This window comes from Lethenteron reissneri, chromosome 48 (genome assembly GCF_015708825.2).
Source record: "Lethenteron reissneri isolate LAM-NWPU_2019-01 chromosome 48, ASM1570882v1, whole genome shotgun sequence".
Classification (NCBI taxonomy): domain Eukaryota; kingdom Metazoa; phylum Chordata; class Hyperoartia; order Petromyzontiformes; family Petromyzontidae; genus Lethenteron; species Lethenteron reissneri.
Window position 1 is genome coordinate 8,417,853 of NC_083826.1, and position 27,494 is coordinate 8,445,346.

The 27,494-nt window shown below is 46.1% G+C and overlaps 1 protein-coding gene across 2 annotated transcripts in view; it reads left to right on the forward strand.

Moving 5' to 3' along the window:
- Window positions 1–1,404: 1,404 nt before the first annotated feature.
- CRB2 (crumbs cell polarity complex component 2) overlaps window positions 1,405–27,494 on the forward strand; it is a 92,606-nt gene continuing 66,516 nt past the window's right edge. For both annotated transcript variants that reach the window (XM_061571824.1, XM_061571825.1), the window contains exons 1-2: window positions 1,405–1,746; window positions 26,883–27,236. In XM_061571824.1, coding sequence (XP_061427808.1) covers window positions 1,647–1,746; window positions 26,883–27,236 — 454 coding nt within the window. In that variant the 5' untranslated portion in view covers window positions 1,405–1,646. The remainder of the gene's footprint in view (window positions 1,747–26,882; window positions 27,237–27,494) is intronic.

Sequence of the window (27,494 nt, forward strand, 5' to 3'; positions counted from 1 at the left end):
ATCGTCCAAAATCGCGTGACGTCATTTATGGACGGCCCCTACAGTAAAAATGCAAAGTGAGAGTGCTTGTGACGGCTTGCTCACTCCACTGATGGCGGAAGGGCCTACGCTGGAGGGAGTGCTGGAGAGGCCCCGTCTCCTTGTTCACGCTGAGCAGACCTACCGGGAGACGAATGAGTCGACACACACACGGGGAGTCGCTCATCGGCGAACTGTCGTTGCGCCCGTTTATTATCTCCCAAAAAAAAAACCCATTGAAACTATGAAACATCTTCTTGGTTCTTTCGGTAAAGTCACGTAGAATGGAAATAATAAAATAATAAAAATAATACATAATAAAAAAAATTTGCTTTCCTTTTATTATTTTATACAAATAATAAAAATAAAACATAATAAAATAAATAAGTATGTTTTACTTTTATAATTTTTTATTTTCATTCTACGTGACTTTACCGAAAGAACCAAGAAGATGAATCCCTGCAGTCACGAAAGCTTTAAATCGAAACTATGAAACATGTTTACGAGCGGAGGCCCACTGAGCTGTAACAGCTCTTTTTCAGAGGCGACCTGCCCACAAATGACAGCTCAACGAAGTGGCTTATCATCGTGTGTGGACATTAACAGCAGTCAAATTATCTAAACGCGTTCTTTTCAAAAATGTGGAGGAGGAAAAAAGGACCCAGAGAGAAACAAAAATCCACGCGGCCACGGAGAGAGAGACACGCAAACCCCAAACATACTGCACGCGTCAGGATCGGGATCGAACCCACGACGCCGTGGCACTGGGTGGACAATGGCGGTGAAGGGGGGTGGGGATTGAAACAACGTGCACCATTGTTTCAACTGCCACACCGGGAGAGATGACCTCTGGATTGCGAGCGGAGTGTTGCGAACCATTGCGACAAAATGTTCGGGGGTCAATTCTTCCTCGCTGTCTTTGCCGTGGGCATGGGGCTGGCATCAAGTCTTTGCCGCCACCTAAACCACCCCCATCTCTCTCTCTCTCCTCTCCACCCGTCGGTAATCCCGCCGAGTTTGGAGATTGCTCCGTCCGCCGTGCCAATCAGAGGGCCCTAACGCAACGCGAATCGGCTTTGTTAAATTGTCGCCCGCTTTGGTGGCCCAGTTGGGCTGAAGCGAAATCTGCGTCGTGTTTTCCCCACTGGCTTTGTTCGATAATAGATTGTTCACATTGAGGGGGCTGGGTTGGGAGACTGTGGGTGGTGGGGGGGGGAGAAAGAGGCTTGTGAGGATTGAGGGTAGGCTAGTTGAGGGGGGTGGTGAGAGCTGGGGAGTGGAGTGGAGACTTCGAATTGACAGCGGGCGGAGGGGAGGGGGAAGAGGCTGGTGAGAGTGGAGGAGGGTGTAGGCAAGACTTGTGAGGTACCCATTCTGTTACAGCCATTAAGGCGGGCAGTGTGAGTGTGGGTGGGTGAGTGTGGGAGCGGACACAGAAAGCCGGGAAAGACAGGAGGCCAGGAGTTTGTAGGAACTTCAGGGAGGTTAGCCCGTGTGTGTGTGTGTAATGCTGCTGGTGCAACACATTTAATCACATTCACTTGCCCGTCTCACACAACCCAGACAAGCGTTGCAGCTCTGCCCAGCCAGGTTCTGACCACCAAACAATTATTCCATCGCCTCTTGCCATGGATTTATGCCGGCCTATTCAAGCGAAAGTCCCGCTGTCTGGTGCTGCATCTTTCTTGCTGCCGCTGCTGTTCCTGCTTCTGTCATCCACGATCCAAAGTAAGAAACTTTCAACGTTTCACGTTTTCTGAAGTTGGCTGTATCTTGTTTTGTGCGTGTGTGTGTTTGTTTAATTGCTTTTTCGGCTGGCGGTGAAAGTTGCGTGCACCATAAATGTGTGTTCAGATTCGCGAAGCGCGTGGTGACCAGATCAAGTTTCCCGTCTGTCGCATAAAATAAGTTGATAACGGATTAAGTGATTTCAACACAAAAAGATAAATCAACAGCGACATTGCAGGTGTGCAATTCAAGCTCGGTCGTTGCTCGTCAACAACCTTTCGATCGGCAGAACGTTTCAATGCGCGCGCCCGTGACAAGAGACGTTTAAAGTTTTGCTAGGGGTTCTTTTTGTTGTGTTCCCCCCCCCCCCCCTGTTCCCGGGCTGACGCGTGCATTTTACGTGCCCTGAATACGCGAAACGCCACCCAGTCGCCAAAAGCCTCCATTCCGATGCCGCAATGCGTTCGGAGCATCCCGTGAGTGCTGTTGAACTCCTCGAGCCTTCAGCTTGAGGATGACAGCTGTTTTTGAAATGCAGCGCGTAGTGTCGTTGACAACACATCGATTATATTTCACAGTGTCCCACTGATTGCCAGTGCAGTCCCCGCCCCCCCACACCGCCAGCGCCATATGCATTAAGAGCATAATATTGATGGGATTTATAATAGCTCTGCTTTGCCGGATCAATGATATGTACACGTGTAAAACGTGGTTGTTCTACAATTAGCACGGTTGGCTACATACGGTGCGAAAGAAGTCGAACATACATACATGCAGGACACACTGGAATTCATAAAAATGTGATGTTGCGTAATAATAGTAGGATTGTATGTAATTTACACGGATAAAACATGTATGTACTGTTATTGTAAAGTGTATGTCATCGTACGACTTGACCAGAGAGCCATTGTTGGTTTCGTATTAAATGAACTGATAGCTGAGTAGTGCAAGGATATGTGGTGAATAAATATAAAACATCGTAACAAATCTCTGCCATAATAAGCTATCTGGGCTCTCCACCATTGGCTCAAGACCTCCAATAGAGATGAAGGCGCATTATCTTATCGTGAGCCTTGAAGGGCAATACATAAATATGTAAATAATGTATCAACTGGGAAAAGACGCGTGCCTTGTATGTCTCTCGATCAGCGTCTGCTTAACCAAGCAAATGTGGCTGGTGAAAAATTCTGGGTCACATCAGCAGAGCAAGGCTGATTAAATACATAACTTTGGTTTATCGGATGTCATTGGCAAGAGCACTCAGAAATCACTGTGGGGAAGCCCTTTTCAACGCAAAAAACCCCCCACAAATATTATATACCAACTCAGGAGCTGTTGCGGACAGATGTGTTTCAGTGTAAGAGCACACTTTGACCTTTGACTCATCTGAAAAAAACATTCTCAAAAATATGTTTACCAAAATACACTTGAAGCCAAAGGATGGAACACCTCCGTCAGGTCATCTGCGGATGAGATTTGAGTTATACAATCAGTAGTAGTGTGCGTGTGCTGGGCGGATTCTCCACTATTGGATCACGAGAGATGGCAGTCACTTCGAAAGCCCTTCCTTCATCCAGCAATCAATTGCGCAAGGCTGACCAATATATGTTGATGATACTTCATGCACCACAACACACTCGTTGCATGGAGGTGCAAATAATTTATGGATTTAATTTGAACCTCAACTTGTCGCACACAATCAACAAGCATCCAAACACTTTTTTGCATACTCTTTGGTTCTTTCGGTAAAGTCACGTAATGATAAAAAAAAATGTTTGCTTCTGTGCAAACTACACAAACCTAATTATCGAAGTGGTGAATTGTATCAGGGATGATTTAAATGTTGCTCGTACTTGCTTGGCTTTGGGAGGTGTTCTGGCACCGATAGTCCAGCAGATGGAAGTTGTGTTGACTGTCCCTTCCCACCCCCTGTTGAGTTTATCTGCTGAAGCAATCAGAGGGGGAGGCAAGCCGTAGGAAAGGAGCGGTAATTACCAAGTGCTGTCGTTTGGCTGATAGACGACGATCGCTGTCGGAAACATGATGGCAGCTCAAGAGATGTGAAAGTGGTGGAACTGAGTGAGTCATCTTTGAGTTGACCGTTGGAAAAATATTTGTTGCAATCGAACACCATAGTTTTTTGGTAAAACAAAAACTGAAAGATAAAGGTGCAGCCCTGCAATTGCTTGTTCGTGCCACTGCTGACAGAAGGGCCTCCACTAGAGGGAGCTCTAGCCAGCCCCTCTACAGCGCATTTTAGCCAACTCTTCAATCCTTTTGCTTCCTGTCCAGACGTCTTGAAAGAGTCACGTGTGGTCAATCTGAGTTTCAAATTGTAGGGCCTCAAAAGCCATTCTGTGTGATGTTAATGCAGCTTAAACCTTTATCCATGTTCTGTTCATATTCGTTATGCAATGAAGGGTGTTCTTACCCACAACAACTCACTGTCCATACAGTTGGCTCTGGTTGAGAGCAGTCAGCTTAAGTCACAAAAAAACTACTGTAAATGTTCATTTTGTAGTCATATGGAGGGAATTTAGAAAACAACTACTTAAATTTTTTTTTTAAAGTGCTTTAATGACATTGGAAAAGTTTATCTATACGTGTGGATTGTGACGTTTTGTTTTTTTGTCACACCCCTCAAATTACGTTTTTCATTTGTTTCAAACAAGCCAAGCAGTGGAATTGATAAGGTTTTAAAATTTCTACCTTAACACTTAATTGTTTTTTATTGAACCGGAGGCTGTAGAGTGGTTTGCATTTTGAAACTTCTGAAATGTTTTGACGTTACATTTAATCTGTCGTCCATGCTAATGTGCTTATCCAATTGGCACTTTTTGGCAGAGCATTAAACTCAGAACCTAAGGTTGTGAGTTCAACTCCTGGGTGCGGGTAACTCAGCAAGTAATTTTTGCTCGTTTATAAATTCGCACCACTTTTGGGAATTCAATGGTGGATATACTTGTATGGGAAAGACTGGTCCCCACCATAGGAACGTGGAATGTCCTCATCTTTCTCAGGACCACCAGGGGAGATAATGTACAGTAAGTACAAAATATGCACGTAAATAATCGTAATAATCTAGAGTTTTTTTTGTCATTCCACTGTTGGATGAAGGCCTTCCAACACCTGCGAAAGAAGTTCTATATACATATTGTGCTTATCATGAAAATTGGTTGAACATACTTCACCACACTGGTCAGTGCAGGTTGGTGAAAGGAGAGGGCTCAATGATTAGTTCAGATGTCACTCACCACACCCACCGTGCCACCACTACCCACAGAAGCAGGTGCAAACTAAAGAGTAAACAAAGCGACAGTGAATGATAATAATAATACTGACGTAATAAATGTAACCTGTACATTAATATACATTACACAACCGTGCACATATCCTCTTTAATAATTATTCGTAACACATAGCCTTCCTAGGCAAAGAACACATACAGTCAGTGGTCTTAAAGTGCAAGTTATGACCTGCAGGTACACCAAAGACAAAGGTCCCCCGTGTAGCCTTAACAGTTTTGGGACAGCACTACGCCCGGCCGCACCAGGTACTCATTTGAGGCTGAGCTGACCTTGGGGAGGCCCAGGACCGGTTCAGATAATCCTCGCTGGGTGTTGGCGATCGAGCGAGAATCGAACTCGGGTCGCCAGGTTCGCTGCGCTAACCACTATGCTACCGCGGCTACATCACCGCATCACTCACAATCCACCAGGCCCAGTATTTGGCACGTGGCTTGTGTTAGAGCTACAAGGAGGGCACCGAACTCCCACAAACATTCAGCCACATCACAGACGATCCTCTTGGCAGGCGTTATTGGTGCCCTGGAAGATATCCATGTGTCCTTGTTTTACAAATGTTGTGAGAAGGAGAAAACTGCACCTGTAACTCTGCCGTGTGTAAGTGCAAGGTGGTGAGATTGCATCTGGCTTTGTAAGCAGTTGGGTGTCCATTTATGAAGTAACAATAATTATAATTGATGGCCCTGTGTCATTCCGCTGCTAGATGAAGACATTCCCGTGCAATATCGGTCGTGGGGTTTTGTTTGACCACGCGTCACCATGCTGGTCAGTGCAGGCTGGTGAAGACTTTCTTCCCACCGATGTTAGCCATTTGGGAATTGAACTCAGGTGTCAGGGCTCATAGCGCAGCGTGCTAACCACTGTGCCACTGCTCCCCCATTCTAAAAAAGAGAATTGGTGAGCAATGGCTTTCAACAAAACTGCACAGCACATGGCATCTATTTGTAAATTAATTGTGGACTCGAATAGCTTCATAATGTTGAACGTTTCCAAATGTTTTAGTTTCAATGCTACGTAATATGTTATGGTTCAAAATTAGCATCGCTATCAGCACTTCATCTTCCGTTTTCTATCATCAAACTTTTATCTCTCAGGCAAGCATTGATTATTATCAAATGCTGATCACCACTATGATCCTATATCCTTACCGCTGCTAGGCGTGCCTTGTACTCATGGGCAGGGAGATGTGTTGGTCGGGGACATCCCTGCATGGGTCCCTTCACGCGTGGATATCTTCAGGCTGTCACTGAAGTATGAATATATCTTATCCAGCCTGTCCAGACTTGAGAGCACAAGCCTGCTCTTTATAATGCAGCTGTTATCATTGGCGATAACTCACTGACACTCCGCAGGTCACATGCCGGCACTGAGGTTAAAGTCCACTTACGTCCCATAGACGTGCCTCTGCAGTAACCTGTCAGTGTAGTTTTTTTCATTCTTATTCTTCTGTTACTTACTCGCATGTGGGCGCGTAGGGGTGGCGCCCATACGCATGAGTGTACGCTGATTCATGAGCGTGTTTTCTGAGCAAGCACACTCGAGGCCGCGTGTGTATGTGTTTTAATAGGGGGGGGGGAGACACCTTGTGAAAGACCCAACGCAGAAGATCCCTGGTTTTGATCTCCCACGAAGCTCATGGTCCTCCCTAAACCGCATCCGGACAAACCATGGCAGATGCGCGGATACCTGATGCACAAATGGAAAATTAACAAACTCTCCAGTACTGTGCGGCTGTGGTCATCCATAAGGGGACCGTAGCAACGTATGTCCCGATCCATGAATACGACGGAGACTTCGCAGCGATGCACTACTCCGCTATTCCTGACGCGGTCGTCTGACTTGACCAGCTGGATGTGAAATCGTAGCTGTTGATCTGCGTCTACATCAGCCGGACGAAAGACGAATGGGGAAAAGAGGATAGGAGCTGTGGCATTGTGGTGAGCGCACTGCGACATGGATCCAGCAATCTGTGCTCGATTTACGGCCATGGTCAACATCAGTGGCGAATATCTGAAAAAGTTACGAGCCTCCCCTAGGTTGACTTAACCTCAAATGAGTAACTTGGGTGGCGGGTAAAACATTACCAATGGGGAGACAAAGGTGATCGGGCATGGCCCTGACCACACCACTCTATCGTACAATGTCCCCAGCCGTAATAGGAGCTTGCTTTTAGCAATTGATCCAAAGTCTAGATCTCTATAATGCCTATACTATTCGTTTATCGGGGCAAATAGCATATAGTGGATACAGCACTGGCTTTGCATGCGCGAATATAAATAGTGGCTGTCTGTGGGGAGCGGTAGTGTAGTGGTTAGCACGCTGCGCTGTGAACCCCGTGACCCTGGTTAGATTCCCGCTCACTGCCAACACCAGTGACGATTATCTAAACCTGTCCTGGGCCTCCCCTAGGTCGACTCAGCCTCAAAAGAATACCTGGTGCAGTATGCAAATATTGCCACCAGGGAGAGAAAGGCGGCCGGGCGTTGTGGCTGGCTACCCACCCCCTCGTGTGCTATTCCGGCCTTCATAGGTGCTCGCTAACAGCACTTGCCCCAACAGTCTGTGCGTGCATGCGTGTATTTTCTTCCCACCTTGGTCCCGTGAGGTCAGCGTTGTTTCTAAACCGCCCCACTCTTTGCTTAAAGAAGGTCCAGATGGTTCAGCTCAGTGTGGCCACAAAGCGTGCGGTATCCAGATCTGTGCCGCACTGCTCGCCCTCTTGATGTGCCACACGTGGAGCGAGGCGTCACTGCTGTTAAGCGTAACCCACACGTGCCCACGACAGACTACATTCCCATTGCCGGCTTTACAGAGTGTGACCAATAGACCGCAGCGATAGACCACCGTGTGATTTTTTTCTGCGTCTGCGTTTATAATTAATGTATCCACGTAATAGGGAAAATGTCGTTTTGTTCGTCCATGAATCAGTACGTTTGTCACGATGCATGATTGAGCAATTGCCATTGTACGGCGTTGAGAAAAGGCTCATTCTGATCAGATTGAACCAGATGCCCTAGGTATTGACGGGGCGCTATGTACTACGTGTTACAGTTGACCTAGGTTAAAACAAAACTTCACCGAAAAGAGATTCACTCCATCCATGGGATGGGCTGTCAACTGGGTAGATAGTAATACTGTATACTGCACAATAGCTGCATGAACTAAAATCAAAACTGAAATAATAAACAAATACACTTGGAGCCACGGTTGGCAAGATGTTCACGACTCACCTGATATACAGGAGGTCGTGGGTTCGATCCTGACTCTGACACCTCCATATTTGGAGTTTGCATGTTCTCCCCGTGGTCACGTGTATTTTTCTCTGGGTCCTCCGGTTTTTCCCTCCACAATTATAAACACGCGTTTAGAGTATTTGGCTGCGATGCATTTCCACGTGATAAGCCACTCTGTTGAGTTCCTCTCCATTTGTGGTTCAGGTCCTTTCTGAGAAGGCGACATATCGCTCAGTGGGCCTTCGCTTTAAATATTCATAGTTTTTTAATCGCTGATTTTTTTCAACCAAGGAACTGCACGCTGTTTTATTGTCTCCTTTTTGCTTTGGCGAAAATGTGATCGAGATGGGGAGTGATATCCAAATGGGTAGGCACAGGGAGAGAGAGAGCGAAAGAGAGAAAGAGCATTGGTCCGTCACAGAAGTGCGTACGTGGATGGAGAAGTGAGCACGGGTGAGATTGTGGGGGAGACGTCGTGAGTCGGGGCGGTGGCTGTTGATGAGACGCGGAGTTGCGATGCACGTGTGGACAGTGTGGGATGGGGGTGGCGGTGGTGGCATTGTGGGAAGAGCGGTAGCGCAGCGGTGACCTCGCTGCTGTGCTATGCACCCGGGGGCCCAGAGTTCGATTCCCAATCACCGCCAACACATTAAGTGACGATTATCTACACGGTAGCGCAGCAGTGACCTCGCTGCTGTGCTACGCACCCGGGGGCCCAGAGTTCGATTTCCGATCACCGCCAACACAAGTGACGATTATCTGCACCCTTCATGAGCCTCCGCTAGGTCCACTCAGCCTCCAATGAGTACCTGAGCATGTGGAGCACTCTTGCTTCCCATATTAGGAAGCCACTGGAGATGTCCACTTTAAAATCCAGATTGAAAACTCATTTGTTTAGAACTCATATTATTGTTTAGTTTATTGTCCTTCTCCGATTAGCAGGGTTGGATACGTACGGTGCCAAAGAAGTTCAACATGCCTACAAACATACATCACCACTGGGGAGACAAAGGCGGCCGGGCGTGGTGCTGCCCTCCCACCCCCTCTTGTGCCGTGCCGGCCTTCATAGGTGCTACTCGCTAACGGCACTTGCCCCAGCAGTCTGTTGCAAGCTACACGGGGGATCTTTGGCTTTGGCTGCGGCAGTGTTGAGCGTACTGGAATCCCCCTGCAATCTCAGCCAGAGCCCGGGCGACACAATGGGGCTATCCGAGCGAGGCACTGCTCACTAGCCGTGCGGCATGAATGCTTCGGGCCCAACGGGAGGAGGGCGGAGGGGTGGGATGTTGGGGAGAGTTGGCTGGGGTGGTGGTGGTGGTGGTGGGGGAGAGGGTTTGAGAACACGAACGAAACAATGAATAAAGAATTTGTCGGAGATTCCATGAATGGTGGCGGAGGTGCAATGGGGCCCACGGGTGTACGGTAAATGGGACCGCGGTTTGGAGATCAGGAAAACAAACAAATATATATATCCCCTTGTGCTTTCCCGGGCCAAACTCATTCCCTTGCACTCACACGGAAGGGTTGTGAGAGTCGGCACAAGCGACCCGGAATAAATCCGGGCTTTGTCAGCGACCCTAACGGTCTTGCCGCATGCGTGACGGCCCCCTCTGCCCCGCAAACCCTCTCCTCTGACAACCTGGGCGCAAGCCCCGTTACGGTGGCTTAATGAGAAGGCAAGCAAAGTGTCCGCGCCGATGTGTCCACGCGTCAACAAGACGCGTCCGCGTTGTCGACGTGCCTTTTACCTTCTAGTTTCTGCAGCTGCGAGACACTTTTGCAGGTGTAACGCGCGCGCGTGTGTGTGTGTGGGGAGCGGTAGTGTAGCGGTTAGCGCGCTGCGCTATGAACCTGACGACCAGGGTGCAATTCGCGCTCACTGCCTACACCAGGGACGATTATCTCAACCTGTCCTGGGCCTCCCCTAGGTTAACTCAGCCTCAAATGAGCACCTGGTGTGATCTGTAAACATCGCCACGAGGGAGACAAAGGCGGCTGGGCCGTGGTGTTGGCCACCAACCCCCTCGTGTGCTGTGCCGGCCTTCATAGGTGCTCACTAACAGCACTTGCCCCAACAACTAAACGAGGGATCTTTGACTGCTCCGGTCTTCACGGTTGTGGTGTCGATAACTTTCCAATTTGTTTGGCATGATCACGAAAACACGTTGGGGAGCTATTGTGTAAAGAGATAGACCCGATTTAAAATCGCTATATCACTGCAACCACGAACCGCCCATTAATGAAACTCTTACCACTTGAAAGGGCGGGGCACAGAGTTTCAAATGATTACCGCTAGACGCCTCTCACAGCGCACAAATAGCCCCTAGCCTCAGTCACTCGCAAGACACACTGCCTCAACGTTGGATAGGTCGCACGGCACCCCAGAACTTGGCGCTACACTCTTGGCCCCCAAGATCCCCAGACATCACCACACCCTGCGACTTTTTCTTGTGGGGATACGTCAAAGACCGTGTTTTTGTGCCACCATTAGCGACTAATCTGGATGACCTCAAAAACAGAATCACGGCAGCGGTGACTTCAGTGGAAGAAGACACTTTGAGAGGCGTTTGGGACGAATTCAACTATCGTCTGGATGTTGTCCGTACAGCAGGTGGAGGGCACATAGAGCATTTATAAAATGGTTAGTAAAACTTGATAACTAGTTAAACCGTTCGTAACTTTTCGTGTAATTGTAACATGTTGCCATCGTGAAACATACTGCTTTAAAATTGGGTCCATCCTTTTAAACACCGTGTATATGGATATCTGTATTCTGATCATTTTACAAAAGCGCGATTTAAAACATTCCACGTTTTAAACGTAAAGAGTTTGACGCATGACAGCCACGTGACAGAGACATAACCCGCACCTCGGGTTAGCACGGTTGGCTACGTACGGTGCAAAAGAAATTCAACATACATACATACACACGCGAGTGGTGACATGCAGCAAGCGGTTAGGGCCAGACGTACATGCATCCGCGGCACAAGCACGCAAATATAACACCAATACTACCGACAACAATCAGTTCTTAGAACGCAAATATATAAATGCCTTCGCGAGCCGTGTATTTAAAAACTCCAGGGGTTGCAGACCAGAACACGTTTAGCGTTCGTAAGATTCGGTGTAAATGCAAAAAAGATGTGAAGAGGCAAACTCAAGCAACAGGATCCCAAGAGGAGTGGGAGAAACGTCCCAGGGCGCTCTGTGTGGGCTGCCTTGTTTTTATTATCTGCAAGCCATTTGTATTTACAAATAGCAGCAGCTGTGACATCAGTGTTTATATTGGGTGTCGGTGCAGTATTTGCAACGCATTTTTTTTGCAATGAACCGCTACAAGACGACACACCGAGCCACGTTGCCCGTTACCCCGAGTTACATGGAGATTCGTGCATTTATAAAATGAAACGGGCACCACGTTGGTACGCTGTAACTTTTGGAACAGTTATGAAGGCACGCGTGTTTGTGCGCCTAAAAGAACAATTAAGAAAAAAGTCTTAATTTTTCTGCTCAACTAAGCATGGGGACTTTCTGTCTCTCTGTATGACCCTGAGCCAATGCTGGCGCAGGGGCCAGTCTGTAAAACTAAACTAAAAACTGTCTATTTTTTATTTTTGCGGGTAAGTCCCACTGAGCTACATGGCTCTTTTTCAGAAGCGACCTGGCCACAAATGATAGCTCAACGTGGAAATGTATAGCAGTCAAATACTCTAAACGCGTGTTTCTAAATGTGGATGGAAAACCCGGAGAAAAATCCATGCGACCACGGGGAGAAGGTGAAAACTCCAAATATATACAGGCGTCGGAGTTGGGATCGATCCCTAGACCTCCTGTATGCCAGGCGAGGGAGATAACATCTCGCCACCATGGTAGGCAGCCAGTTCTCTGGATAGGTTGATGTGACACTTCCGTGACATTCACCACTCACCTGACTGCCCACTCAACATGCAGTATAATGCGGTGGGAATTCCGTTGAGATTCAACGTCTGCCACCATTGACGCATGTTTATCAGTTGTAAGATTTATTTTTAGCAGGGCAGGGTCACGTGCCAGGCTATTGGAAATGGTAAGTAAGCAAGGATGGAACCGTTCAGTGGAATTATAGGAGATTAGTGGATTTTTGTTGTTGGAAGTTTGACCTTGTTCACATTAACTATATATAGCATACGCTTTGAAATGATGGATCATTAATTGAAACGTTATACTTTCCAGAAATTCAGACTTATTTATTGACCATGGAGGGATGATGGGCTGAATCAACCAATATAATATATTGAATACGTCACATCCGCAGTGCTAGACCACACTGTACCTGCAGCCTTAATTGATTACAGAGCAGCAATAGCTTTCGTAAATGAATAAATAAAGATTTGTTTCAGTACAGTGGCCTTTTGGAGTTTTAGAACAATTTTATTCGGCAGCGTATCTTCTCTGGAGCAAACTATGAAGTGATTTCGACCTTCTGGGTCTCATCAGCAGTGAGGCTACCAGAAGTTACGTGACAAGAGCATTTGATACGAATCAGCCATACTCAGCTGATGAAACCCAGAAGGTAAAAAACGGTCAATAGTTGATTTATAAACAAAGACTGCTGGAAGATATTGGTCTGGAAAGCCAATATGTTTATGGACTAAACAATATCTGTACTCATTTGTAGAAACACATCATGTATTTTTGTTTAAATATGATTTTACCCATAATGCTCCAGAATCTGTTTTTTTTATTTAGCAGAATTTAGACTGGAGGCATCCGATGAGCTATGAAACTTTTGTTTCAAAGATGTCCAGTAGAGATGGGTCAGCAAGCCCCACAGCAACACACAATGCAGTTCTGTAAGCCATGGGGCACGTATCATGCCTTCACCTGGCGTTACAGACATCCACAGTGTGCGGACTAATCTCTCGCGCGCGCCTTGAAAGTGAGAGCTATTTCATCGCAGCCCCTCAGCAGTTTTATCCACCCGCCCCTCCAAAGGCCGCAAGCTTTGCGTGTGCAGTGATGTTCAGGGTTCGCCAGGACGTGCTGGCAGGTGACCTAAACGGGCGGAGAAGCGCAGAGCCCGTGGCCTGTAATCGGATTAGCGTGTCAAAACTCACACTTCACGTTTCAGCCCTAATCCGTTCAACGTGCGTGCGTGTGGAACCGCGTCTTTGTTCCGGGGGGGGGGGGGGGGGGGGAGCAGCACCGCGATGCGGGCCACATACAGTCGGTGATCCCACATGTGCTGGGCAACCGGTGGCACAAAGGTGGTGACCTTTACGGCTAAAGTTGTTAAAAAAAAAACCTTTGCGCGCAAGATGGCAATGTTATTGAATGAATGTGTAAAACACCTGCGGACGGCGTGGTTATTTTACTCCACTTTAAATGTACATGTCAAGGGTTTTATTGCCTCTAAGGAGTTCAGCATGTGTGCATGCTGACAGGTGTACTTTTGCATGTTTTTAAGAAATATTCAACATTTCCAGAACACTCTGCGCCTGGCTCAGGGCGATGAAGAGAGATGCCGGCTGTCTCGTTAAATCGACAAAGAGCAGCACGACAGTTGAGTTTTGTGAAAAAGAGCTTCATAGCTCATCGGATTCCTCCAGTCGAAATGAGTTTCTAGTTCAATGCAGTCTTCTTAAAATGTTAAAATAGTGTAGTGTAATTGTCCATGCATAATGGACATCTCTATGTTCATCGACTGCTTGTTGAAGGCCTTCCCAAGCCGTGTTTGTCATTGAACTTGTTTGACCATACTTCACCACGCTGGTCAATCTGCTGTGTTAGTGAAGAGCTCTGGTGTGCTCAGGACAGATCCGGACGTAACCTATCACTAATGTTAGCCGTGGTCAGGAAAAAAAATCATGGTCGCTGGGTTCATAGGGCAATTCTCTTGCCAACGTGCCTCTACGCCACCCTCCAATATCAGAATGTGAATCATCTATCCAGCAAATCCTCATTGAGTCTCATAGCATTTAGTTTTTCTCTCTCTTGGGTCCTGTCACATCATTATCAGCTATGGCCAATCTACTGTTGGTCAGAAGTCACAACCGGGTACCCGATACCCGTACCCTACCCGATACCCGGCTACCCGTACCCGGCCGGGTACCCGGCCGGGTACGGGTACGGGTACCCGTTTGCGACCCTGGTGCGGCCTGGTACGGGTACGGAATCAGAACCCGTTTGCGACCTCTGCTGTTGGTTGACATCGTCTCCAAGGCACTGCGTCTCACGATCCTGCGATGGAATAGTCCATCTAGCACCCGATTGTATCACTCCATCTCCTCGGTAGGCATCACCTCGGAGGCCATGGGCGGAGTTTGCGGGGCGGCATGGGGGAGGGCGACGCCCCGCCCAAACTGGAAACCTTCATTCATTAATTTTCAGTAGTTTACAATTAAGATTAAAAATTAATTAATGATATGCACCTGCGATTTCTAATGTGAGGGACAAAGCGAAACCCTGCCCAACCCCCCCCCCCCCCCCAAATATAAAAGTCAAACTCCGCCTATGTTGGATGCGTTCCAATTCCGTGGCTGCTAATCCATTATTCACTTTGACCGTCACCCATTGTCCCCTCTGGCCGTGACGTATCCTGCCCAAGTCCACTTTCCTCAGCAGTTGAATGTCGTTAAAACTACGAATATCTTCAATCTAGATTTGAAGCTCTCGTGACTGCAGGAATCCACACTCTTTGGTTCTTTCGGTAAAGTCACGTAGGTAGAAATAAACAAAATAAATCACGACGTTTCGATCGCAACACAATAAATCTTCATCAGGTGGAACAACCACAGCAAGAAAAAATGCTCCATCTGATGAAGATTGCTTGTGTTGCGATCAAAACGTCGTGATTTGTTTTATTTTATTTCTACCTACGTGAGTTTAACGAAAGAACCAAAGAGTACGAATATCTTCTCAAACGCGTGTGTTCCTCCTTCTGCCCGTCGGTGTAAATTCCGCTTAGGAATCGATGCACACTTATTTTACACTTTTCAGTGTTTTGTTCAATTATGTTTTCGCACCGCCGATTAGCACTGTTGGCTACGTACGGTGCGAACGAAGTTTAGCACACGTACACACATAACGACTACGTGTTTCTGAACCCCTTGCAGTGTCCAGTGTGTTTCTTTTGGGGGGAATAATTTTGTAGATTCAGTCGTTAATTTTCAACCAGGTGGTGGCAAGAAGTTTGCTCTAAAACTCAATTAAAGTCACAGGAGCTCCATCGCCTGTTAAGCTGAAATAATAACCCCCCAATGGAGGTGTTATCACAGTGACCCGAGGGTTGCGTTTATTTAAGAGACGGCGGTCAATGAAGATTGTTTGTAAGAAGGAGCCACACAGAGCGGTTGGCCAGAGAGGCCCTCTGTCGACCTTCCGTGACCTTTCCTGCCTCTCGGGAGTGCTCATTGTTTGCGCCCCTGGTTATGTATTTGCCGAGCAGTGGTTTTGCCTTCCGCTGTGCGCGGAGGGCTTCATTCCCTTCACTCGGTGAAGGGCGCATGGATATTTCACTTGCTGACACAGTCATCAAAGAGCCAGGCGTTTCTAGGGGTGTTTAATTGGTCAAGTTAAGGTACGTTATTCGTTGTGCTCTTGGCACATCTAACTCAGTGGGGACTGAGGTAAGGGTGGATACAAACGTCAGATATGTGAACATGTATAGATACTATTGTAATTTTTTTTTTACCAAGTAAGGCCAACTGAGCTATACAGCTCTTTTTCAGAAGCGACCTGGCCACAAATGATAGCCCAACGAAGTGGCTTTTCTTAAGGAAATTGATAGCAGCCAAATACTCTAATCGCATGTTTCTAAATGTGGACAGAAATAACCAGAGGACCTAGGGAAAAATCCACGCGACCATGGGGGAGAACATGCAAACTCCAAATATCCACGAGTCAGGGTCGGGATTGGGATCGAACCCATAACCTCCTGTATATCAGGTAGCTAACACCTCGCCACCATGGCACCCCTCATCTTGTGCAAATAGATTACTGGGCAAAAATTAAGTGCTAAATACATTAAACAGCGGGAACATACATTGTTATACTTCAGAAGAGCCAATGAATGTGAAATGAACAATCGATTATTGGCGCGTAGAAAGATGGGATTCGTGAACACGTCACACCGTGTGGCACCATGTTACACCACGCAGAGATGTTGCCCTGATTGTGGGCTGTTCATTATTCAGGGGCGACATGCGATGGACATGCAACATTGTGCACGTGTGAACATTTCTACGCGCTGTATTTGTCAACTCACGTCAAGCACAAAGCTGTTGGGATCTTATTTTTTCTCTCTGGCCCAGAGAAATATAACTTATATTTGCTTTTTTTCTACATAATCATCAGCAGTAGCAGCAGCAGGAGCCATGATGACGCACTCAATATTTGCTTAAGGAGTTTTATGCAACCAACGATTGTGTTTAGTTTGTTGTCCACCCCCCCACCACCTCTGATTGCAGGGCTGTGCCTCGATGTCCGAAGCATGTGATGGGTAAAAAATAAACTCACCTCAAGAGGCATAACGTGCCTTTGAGCATTGCGTAAAGTTGTTTGATTAAAACAAATGACACAAACACCCCTGAAACCAAACGGCAACGTTCAAGAGCCCCACAACAAGCCTTGCCTTGCCACCTCACCAGCCCGCACCTACGATTAGCACGGTCGGCTACTTGCGGTGCGAAAGGAAATAAACATTCGTTGCATAAAATCCACTGCTGGCTGAAGGCCTCCGATCCATCTGAAGGCCGAGCGGCGTTACGGAAACACGAGGAGCTGATTTCACGGCTGCGTCTCCGCGCTTGACGTCCTCCGCCCCTTGGCTGTCACTCAGACGTTGGTCTTGACCCCAGATTATTCACATTGAACAATCATAATTGTATCACGATTTGAAGCTTTCGTGACTACAGGAATCCATACTCTTTGGTTCTTTCGGTAAAGTCACGTGGTTAGAAATAAAATAATATCGCAACACAAGCGGTCGTCATCAGGCCTGATGACGACCGCTTGTGTTGCGATCGAAACGTCGTGATTTGTTTTATTTTATTTCTAACTACGTGACTTTACCGAAAGAACCAAAGAGTATAATTATACCAGGTTATAGAAATTGAATTACGAGCAAATGCTTCTGAAACACAATGGCGTGAAAGATACATTGCTTCCCAAATTAAGAGTCCAGGGGTTTTTATACAATTAATTAATTACTTCAATTAATTTACGATAATGTGCAGCCATTTGGCAATGAGTTGATGGATGAAGGCTTCCCGCTGCCATAGCAGTCATGGGGGTCGTTTGACAATACTGTTTAATACCATTGGAACCTCCTTTTTCAGTATCAAAATGTGATTTTTTAAAAAATACCCTTTAATCTGGCAACAAGACTGACACATTTTTACTGTTCAATGCAGATTTGTAAAAGGGGTGGGGGGGGCAGATCCAGGACCAGTTCAGATATCACTCACCACCGGTATTAGCCGTGACTGGCAATCAAACTCGGGTCATGAGGTTCAAGGCACAGCGCATGAACCGTCGGTTTACCGCTTTCATCTCAAAACATATTCTGCAACTCTCAACGACCAGCGAAGGGAAGCGTACGTTCATTTTTTTTGTATCCACCGACAATTTGCACCCTTTAAGAATGCACAGACGAGCACAATAATTGATACAGATGCAAACATTCTTCAGCAACTCTTTTGTTCGCAGAATGCTTCGCAACATATTTTTTTTTGCAAGTTAATGCCTAAGCCTTGCAAGATATCATTGATAAATGTTGCCGACGCACATTCCGGAGCATCACGTGACACCGAAAGCTGAAGCAATCTCTCCAAATGTCAAGCAAATCGCATTTGGGGACGTGCTGATAGATAAAGGGGAAAATAAAGAATTAATTCAGGAGAAAAGCCCTTTTTATGTCCATTCACACTACAAAAAGAAAGCTATGCAGCAAAAAAATGCATCAATGGCGCAATGCCCTCTTACAACCTGCTTTCTATGGATGACTCAAACTCCAGCGTTTCTCTCGAGCTGCTTTTTATTCGTGACCAGACTACGTTGAGTCAAGCTTCGTGTCCACCAGCTTTTGTGAAATGTGGAATGTTACTCGCAGCGATCAGAGGGAGATTTCAAAAATAACTTGTGCATGCGTAACGGGTAACGTTGGCTCGAACACAGAATTGCGTTGTTTCATGCAGAGCAGGTTTCATAATTAGCTTGAAACATCACGATTTCTGTCTGCTGTTTGCTCCGAGAATAATCAGATATTTATTAACCCGGTTCTTTTTTAACCCGTTAAAGCCCACTGAGCTATTCGCCCTTTATTCAGAAGCAACCTGGCCACAAATGGCAGCTCAACGAAAGTGGTTTATCACGTGGAAATGTACAGCAGCCAAAAACTCTAAACGCATGTTTCTAAATGTGGAGGGAAAAACCGGAGGACGTGGAGAAAACCCCACGTGACCACGGGGAAAACATGCAAACTCCAAATACACAACAAGCGTCAGGATCGGGATCGAACCCACGACCTCCTGCATGCCAGGCAAGGGAGTTAATCAAACGGGCCTTCGAATGATTCTCCCAAGGAACGCAAGTGAACGATTGTGATTGTTAGGCCACAAACACGCTGCGACTGGAGGTGACACGAGGTTCGGCGCACTGTGCGCTCAACGTTCCCCGCGGCCTCCTGGTGAACGGCCAAACGATTGAACGCGCTTCGTGTGGGAGTGATGCCTTATTACACTAATTCTCTTCAGCAGCGTCCACGCCGGTTTTCGTCCCGCTGCTGCGCCCGCCGTGCAGAGCACGGAACCATCGCTTAGCCACGGTGCCTAATGACGACGCTTCAGAGGGCTCTTGGCAGGAATGTGACCGAACGCTCTATCCGAAAGTGCACTTCGTTCATGCGAACTTTGTTCGTGCGAACTTTGTTCGTGCGAACTTTGTTCGTGCGAACTTTGTTCATGCGAACTTTGTTCATGCGAACTTTGTTCATGCGACCGAACGCTCTTTCCGAAAGTGCACTTCGTCCATGCGAACTTTGTTCGTGCGAACTTTGTTCATGCGAACTTTGTTCATTTGAACGTTGTTCGTGCGAACTTTGTTCATGCGAACTGTTGTTCGCGTCCGCGTTGTTTCATCGGCTGAGAACTCAAGAGGCCCGGATAGGAGTCTCAATTTGCGAGAGTGACCCGGGTGACCAAAACTACAAAAACGAAACATGTAAAAATATAAAGCACGGTACAGCAATGAAACAAATATTATTAAGGGCAAGAACAAATGTTTCACATGAGAAGTATGCTTTTTGTAATCTTGATTTGAAGCTTTCGTGACTGCAGGAATCCATAAAGAACCAAAGAGTATGCTTTTGTAAGTTTAAAAGAAAAACAAGTTTACGAGGGGCAGACCTACCATTGCTTATCCCAATGTCATTGCTGGCAGAAGGGCCTCTAACTCAAGGGATGTCTGGAAAGCCCCTCCCGTGATTATTTAGCGTTCTCTTCCATGCTGCCCAGACATCTTGGAAGAGGTCAGGATACCCATTATTTTACTCCCGTAGATACGCGTGTTGAACTTCTGTCGCACCGGACGTAGCCATCCCGTGCTAATCGGGGAAGGACGGCAAACCAAACCTGCCGATCGACTCGCTTCGTTGTACCATTTTGATTTTGCTGGGTGGACGAAGGCGGGGAGCTATTAATAAAATACCAGTTTGGATACTCAATTGCCATTGATGTTAGCTCTGACTTCTTGAACTGGCCTCATTTCAACCACTTCCCATACCATGTGTAGCTCTCAAACTGTGAATACAAGTGTACAAAGAGATGAAAGCTTTGCCTTAGTAGTGCCTGCCTACATCAAGCAGGACTAAGGGCAATAATTCGTGACACTTTGGCACCAATGTTTGTTTAACATAGAGTTCACAACTGTTATGGAACATCTCAGCGATGTTTCGACAAAGTTATAGTTCGCACACTGGACTTGTGAACCAGAGGTCTCCCATTTGATCTCCCAACTTGACAGCTAAAGCAATGGTGCATGATTTTGCTTTGTTGTTATCCCTCTGCCTCTTGTCTGTACAGAAGTATAAATGGGTACATCAGGTCAATCGGCAGGTTGTCTATCGTGGGGTAAAGTGTGGGTACTTACACCTCTTTCAAGATGTCTGTCCAGCAAGGTAGAGTGGGCCAAATACCCTCTAGGCAGTCTTCTTAGTGGAAGCCCTTCTACCAGGAGCTACATGAGCAAGCAATTTCAGGGTTGTGCCTTTCTTATGATTTGATATTTGCTGAAAATGTAGTTTATTTCTCTTTTCACGTGGTCTTTTTTTAATGTTCCCGTGATACAAACTCCTTCGTTGCAGTAATTTACGTGCCCCCCTCTCTCACTGACTCAAGTTTGGGACGTGTCTGCACCGCACCGCGCCTCTGATCGTGCATTGCGTGGGCGGCAGAGATCACAGCTGCCATCGGCGTAGGACGTTACCTTTTGGAATTTCCAACAAAGAGGCTCCCTGCCAAAAGGGGGAGTCACAGCTCGTTCCAGAAAGTGATCGCTGCGAATGTTTCTCTTTAATACCACCAAAATGAACGGGGTGTGTGTGTGGGAGTTGGAGACACGAGTTGCAATTTTCTCGATGCAATGTTTATTGTTCCGGAATGCATCCTGGACGACTCCCACCGTGGTGAGCGAAAAGCAAACCCCAAGTTGCGGTCGCGAAGGAAGGAACGGCGGCAACTCGGACAAATGGGTCGTGCCACGACCAGGGGATGTCACCGCATTCGTGCGTTCGTGTCTGTGTGTGTGTTAGTGTGTGTGTGTGTTAGTGTCTGTGTGTGTGTGTGCGTTAGTGTCTGTGTGTGTGTGTGTTAGTGTCTGTGTGTGTGTTAGTGTCTGTGTGTGTGTTAGTGTCCGTGTGTGTGTGTGTTAGTGTCTGTGTGTTAGTGTCTGTGTGTGTGTTAGTGTGTGTGTGTTAGTGTCTGTGTGTGTGTTAGTGTCTGTGTGTGTGTTAGTGTCTGTGTGTGTGTTAGTGTGTGTGTGTTAGTGTCTGTGTGTGTGTGTGTTAGTGTCTGTGTGTGTGTGTTAGTGTCTGTGTGTGTGTGTGTTAGTGTCTGTGTGTGTGTGTTAGTGTCTGTGTGTTAGTGTCTGTGTGTGTGTTAGTGTGTGTGTGTTAGTGTCGGTGTGTGTGTGTGTGTGTTAGTGTCTGTGTGTGTGTGTTAGTGTCTGTGTGTGTGTGTGTTAGTGTCTGTGTGTGTGTGTGTTAGTGTCTGTGTGTGTGTGCGTTAGCGTCTGTGTGCGTGTTAGTGTCTGTGTGTGTGTGTGCGTTTGGCCTTCGCTCACCAAACGCCAACGCAACGTCCTGTCGCCCCGACCGGCCCGACGCTTCAACGCGATTTTCAAATGAATGGGCTCGTGATTCACTTCCGACCCGCCCCAACAATTTGGTGTCGTTGCGATTCAAGAATGGAGTCTCCCTAGGTCTCGGTATCATTCATATCGCATTGTGTTTTAGTGTTTTTTGTAACATTTAGTTTGCTCTATTAATACAAATGTCGTGCATATTTTAATTATGTACACATACAAAGTGATTTCCTGTTCTTAACGAGCTTATGTGGCAGTGGTCATTTCCCGTTTACAACCCTAAGCCAGTGTTGGGAAATCATATATTCCTATGGTGGGGAATGTACAGCCTTTTTGTCAATCCACTGCTGGATGAGGGCATCCCCATGCCGTGCAGGTCATGGATGTGATCTGACCATACTTCACCACGCTGGTCAACGCGGGTTAGGTGAAGGAGCGGAGCGTATACTTGGAAGCATTTAAGTGCAGAACAATGTAGGGCTTTGCTGGACACCGCTGTCTGCTGTCCATCACATAGTCTTTGTTGTGTGCATACGAAGCTTTATTCTATATTCAGGCTTTGCCTGTAAATGTTATATCCCACGGAATGCAGTGAAACGCTCATGCATTGTAATTTATATGCAAATATTAACCACCCCCCTCGCTTTCAAACCTGATTGGCTCAGAAGTGACGACGTCAATTGTGTATCCCTCTATTTAAGACCAAAACATGAGGATTTCTCCACAAATATGGCTATCGCTTGATAATGCTGGTTGTAATTACTGCTGAAACACCGTACTCGAATTGTAAATGTTGTGGGTTTTACTCTCCAACACACCGGTGTGCTGAACTAGTAACGAATTGGCACGTTCTGTTTACGTGACAAACCTTACTTATTGGCTGTGCAGGTTTAACGACACATTTATATTTATGCGATATAACGCAAAACCCTCTATTATGGACTCACGCAGTAAATAGTTAAATGTATTCATCTTGATCATTTGAATACAGTACACAATGAATTGAAAACGTGTATTCAGTTACAGAGTAATGCTGCATTTCATTACCACAATTAAGTTTTCTTAAATTCAGTTCCGAAACATTTTCCCCAAAAACACAATAATTCCCGTCGGTACACCCACGTTTCCAACTGTGCGCGACAGGTGTTTTTCTCATGATGAGCACACGTGCTGTACAAGGACTTTTGTTTTGCTCAGGTTCGGCTCTTCGGCCTTTGTGGACTTTTCCAATCATTCCCTGCAATTAATTTCAAAACGGTTGTTTCGATGCCTATCCACGTGTACGTGTGCAGGACTATTGCACACGCGATGCCTTCCAATCATTTAGACTTTTCCTTTTAAATACAGTATCGAAACGGTATGGGGAAAATGCACTTTTAAAACTCGTGAAAGATTTTAACAGCTTGCTTTAATGTCCGTCCAGAGTGCTCAATGTGCAGACCTGTAAAAATGGGTAAATAAATAAATAAACACTCCAGCACACACAATGGGTGGTCTTGACCTTTTGACATTTGCAAGTGCAGTCACTTCAATGTGCACCCATTTATCATGCGGTGACAACCTTATTTCTTCTTAAACAATAAGACTTAAACAAAAATAAATGCACGCGACAGCTACTATTGAACGTACGCATACTTATATTTTCATGAGTTAGATTTTATGAAAAATTACATTGACATGACTGATATTAACGCATTCTAAACTAAAAACTATTTAAATTTTACCAGCTAAGGTCCACTGAGCTTAATAGCTCTTTTTCATAAGCGACCTGGTCACATGATAATTGTTTTTTTACCCTTTTATCTGGCAACAAAACTGACACCTTTTTTTACGAGGAGTCATGTTTGCATTGACCACAATACCTGTGGTCGGAATGCAAACAAAAAACACAACTCTGATCATGTATGCACTGTCCTTGAAATTGATTGGTCCACACCCGAGACAGCTTTTCTTAGAGCCTGTTAGCGTGACACCCAAACCATGAAACAACTTGCCACTTAAAATCAGACAATCGGAGTCGGTAGATATATTTAAGTCTGCTTTGAAAACCCATCTCTTTAAACTGGACGTCTTTTTTTAGTTTGGTCGGTTGCCCTGGTTTAGTTTTTATTTCCTGATTTTCATCTATTGCGCATGAGGATGGAATGTGCGTTATAAATTTGAATGATTATTAAATGATACCTCAACGAAGTGGCTTGTCACATGGAAATTTATAGCAGCCAAATAATCTAAATGCATATTTCTATTTAAAATCTCATTATTGCTTTCTCTCTGGTTTGATTTTGTGATTTGAATTCGTCAATCATGAACAATGAATTTGCCACTTGTTAAATGTTCATGTATTTGTTTGTATATAATTGTGACAAAAGTGTCACTAAAATATACTTCCTTCATGATAGCCTTGCTGCAAGATTATTTTTGCCATACTTGTAAGAAATAAAATTCCCAAAAACCCCAGAAAGTAGCTGAATTTAAATATTTCCTCTAATCCAGATCAAAAGGTATGCAACATCTGCACAACATTCCAATATTATTTCCTACCAGGTCATATTCCTATTTAAAAATGTATGCAAGCCTACCGTAAAATTCCCAGCATACCTCTGGATTATATTACTATTGTTCAAACAAAGAAATCTAATGATTAATTTTATATTGTGTCATTAATGCAAATTGCATCTTACATTCACTGAGGAACCACAGACAAGCTGGAAGACTGCCAGGCAGTAGGCGGGTGCAAACAATTGCTCTATAGTACTCTACACGTGAAGATGTTTTGAGCCAATTAGTGAGTCTTTATACACGTAGGAAGAAACCGGAGCACCTGGAAGGAACCGACGCATGCGAGGGGGCAACACTCTATCCCATACAGAAGAGACAGATGATATCAGTCCACACTTTGTTCTGCATTCTGCTCATAAGCTGGGGTATGGTACCCTCGCTACCATGAGTCCTTGATTACAGGCCAAAAGCATAGCCACCACCGCCCAACTTTTTTTCTGTTGAATATTTTAAGCTCCAGCACTCTGGCCCAGATAATGAGACAATTATCTGGCTCGCACAGTATCCCGTCACTAACATTCAAAATATAAATGCCATGTCACATCGTTCATATATGGAATATACAGTGGTCTCTTCATCTCCAATCTAGAAATTGAATCAAATCGCGTTACCTTCCATCTGTGGCAAGTTTCTCCGTCACATTTAAATTCGAAAAACTAAAGTTTAAAACATTTAAATTAGACCGTGGCAGGAACACATTATCGTCACAATAAAGAAGAGGCGGTTGTGATTCATTGGACATGTGTGATGGAGGAGGGCAAGTAATCCAGATAGGAATTAGAGGCACCCAGGGGCTGGTGTGCCAAACAAAATAGCTAAAGGCGGTGGTGAGACTGTGATAATAGAATTGGGAGGTCAGGTGTTGACTGCAGACGTGAAGGTAACATATAATGACTTCGGTGACATATATATCTTTATTAGATTCCCTCTTGCATGAATTAGTAAATGCAAAAACAATATTTCTGGTATAATCCGATTTTAGGAGTTGAAGTAATCCATTGAAAATGTTCATAGAATTTCATAGCAGCCGTATATTTCCAACGTAGAAGAGTATGCAAAAATACCTGCTGTTAAAAATCTCCACGTGATAAGCCACTTTGTTGAGCTATCATTTGTGGCCAGGCCGCTTCTGAAAAACAACTTCATAGCTCAGTGGGCCTTACCTGGTAAAATAAAAAAAACATTTATAGTTTAAATAGTTTTCAGTTTATAAATAGGCACACTACAGTTAGTTCATCAGTAGGTCACGTATAAAAATGATAAGGTGTGTGTACTCCTACCTCTTCCAATAGCGTGAACGTGTAGGCTGAATATCCTCCACCGTGGCTCCCGACAGCTCCTTTTAGTTGAGGCCCTTCTGCCAGCAGTTGCTTGAGCAAGAAATTGCAGGGCTGCACCTTCACCATATATTGCATCACAGTTCACCAGAGGGAAGACGATGCACAAGCGGAGTTAAAACCACTCAAGGCTCAGTGACATTGACCTCAATGACCTCCTGATCTTGATCTTCTATCAATAGTGGTCCAAATGCTTGACCATACCGCAGGACGAAACACTTCCCATCCTGCTAATGTCCTCGCACTACGGCTCAGTAACTTTCATCGTCTCCACAAGTTTGCTCAATTCAAGAGAAGAGCTGACTCATTAATTTCCCCTTCAGTGATGCCACTCTATTGTTGCTGACCACTCAGCAACCGTCCACTGGACATATGTGAAAAAGAGCTTCTTAGATCATCAGATTTCCCGAAGATAAATACATATTTAGATGAAGATTTTGAATGGTGATTTAAAAATAAAAACCCACACAATTCTACAAATATTTACAAGTGGGAGTTTGCACTCTCTCTCCATCTGTGGCCCAAATTGTCTGAAACTCCCTTCCCCCCACCCGCCTGCCCGTGCTATCCACTCCCTTGCCCCTGCCACTTTAAAATTTAGATTGAAAACTTATTTAGAACTGCTTTTTGTGTGTAGTTTGTTGTCCTTCCCCCGCACCTCCGATTAGCACGGTTGGCTACGTACGGTACGAAAGAAGTTCAACATGCATACTTTATGATGATGTGCAACAAAAAGCACGTGCAATTTTTACAATGATATTTCTCTGAGCCAGCACAACTTGGTTCATGCCAGAAAAAAAATCAAAGCAGCTTTGTGCTTAATGTGAGTTGGCAATACAGCGTGTAGAAATGTACATTATGCAGTACACCAGAACGTTGCATAGCCATCGTGTTATCGACCCTGAATAATTAACCCTTTCCCATTCCAACTCCATTCCGATGATATACCTGTACGTCATCATCAACGGAACCGGAATGAAAACTAAAAAAACGAACTTTATTGGTACCGGGGCTCTCACGAGGCCTTGCAGGAGGGCGTGTGGTACGGTTTGGCGCCGCCTATCATAGAGTGCGGTCGTGCAGCTACGGTTCTCTGCGGTGAGTACAATGTTTTCATAAAACATTGTACTCACCGCCTCTCGAAATAAAATCGACGCTGGATCGCTTGCGCATTCCGACATTCAGCGGTGAGCGGGATCGACCCCCCCCACCCTGCAAACTTGCAGATGTCTGGAAAGCAAGAAAAGTGGTTAACGGCCCACAATCGGCGTCAGAAAAAACATTTCGCGTGACCAAAAAAACCTTGTGCCGCCCGAAGTCCGGCTCGCTAACCCCACGTGAATTCCCCCTTGCCGCGGGCCCAGGCGCGACGGGCCAGACGGCGGTCCCAGGCTCCGACGCGTGCGCCTCTGAGCCGTGCCTGCACGGCGGCACGTGCATGCCCGGCGATGACGGCGGCTTCTCGTGCCGGTGCGCGCCGGGCTACGCCGGAGACATCTGCGAGGCGAGCGAGGGCGGGTGCGCCAGCAGCCCCTGCCTCAACGACGCGGTGTGCGTCGACGAGCCGAGCGGCTACAAGTGCTACTGCGTGCCGGGCTTCCAGGGCAGGCACTGCGAGATCGACATCAACGAGTGCGCGTCGGAGCCGTGCCTCCACGGGGGCACGTGCACCAACGGACGCGACCGCTACTCGTGCGCCTGCCCCAACGGATTCACAGGTTCTGTGCGGCGGGGGGCGGCTTCCGCGCAAACTTGTCGCGTTGCATGCAATCTCGATTTGTTGCATTTGACACGGCTATTTTTGTCTTGGTTTTTTTATGTTGTAGTAGTGCAAATGAGCTGATGTGTCACCTTGGTCCGCCCCTTTTGCAAACGGGACAATATCACGTGTCGTGATGGGCCTATATTTAATCTCCTGGTGAAATAAGGAATACTACTACTGCTGCTATGTAATGCCTTTAGGTCATGGGGATTGT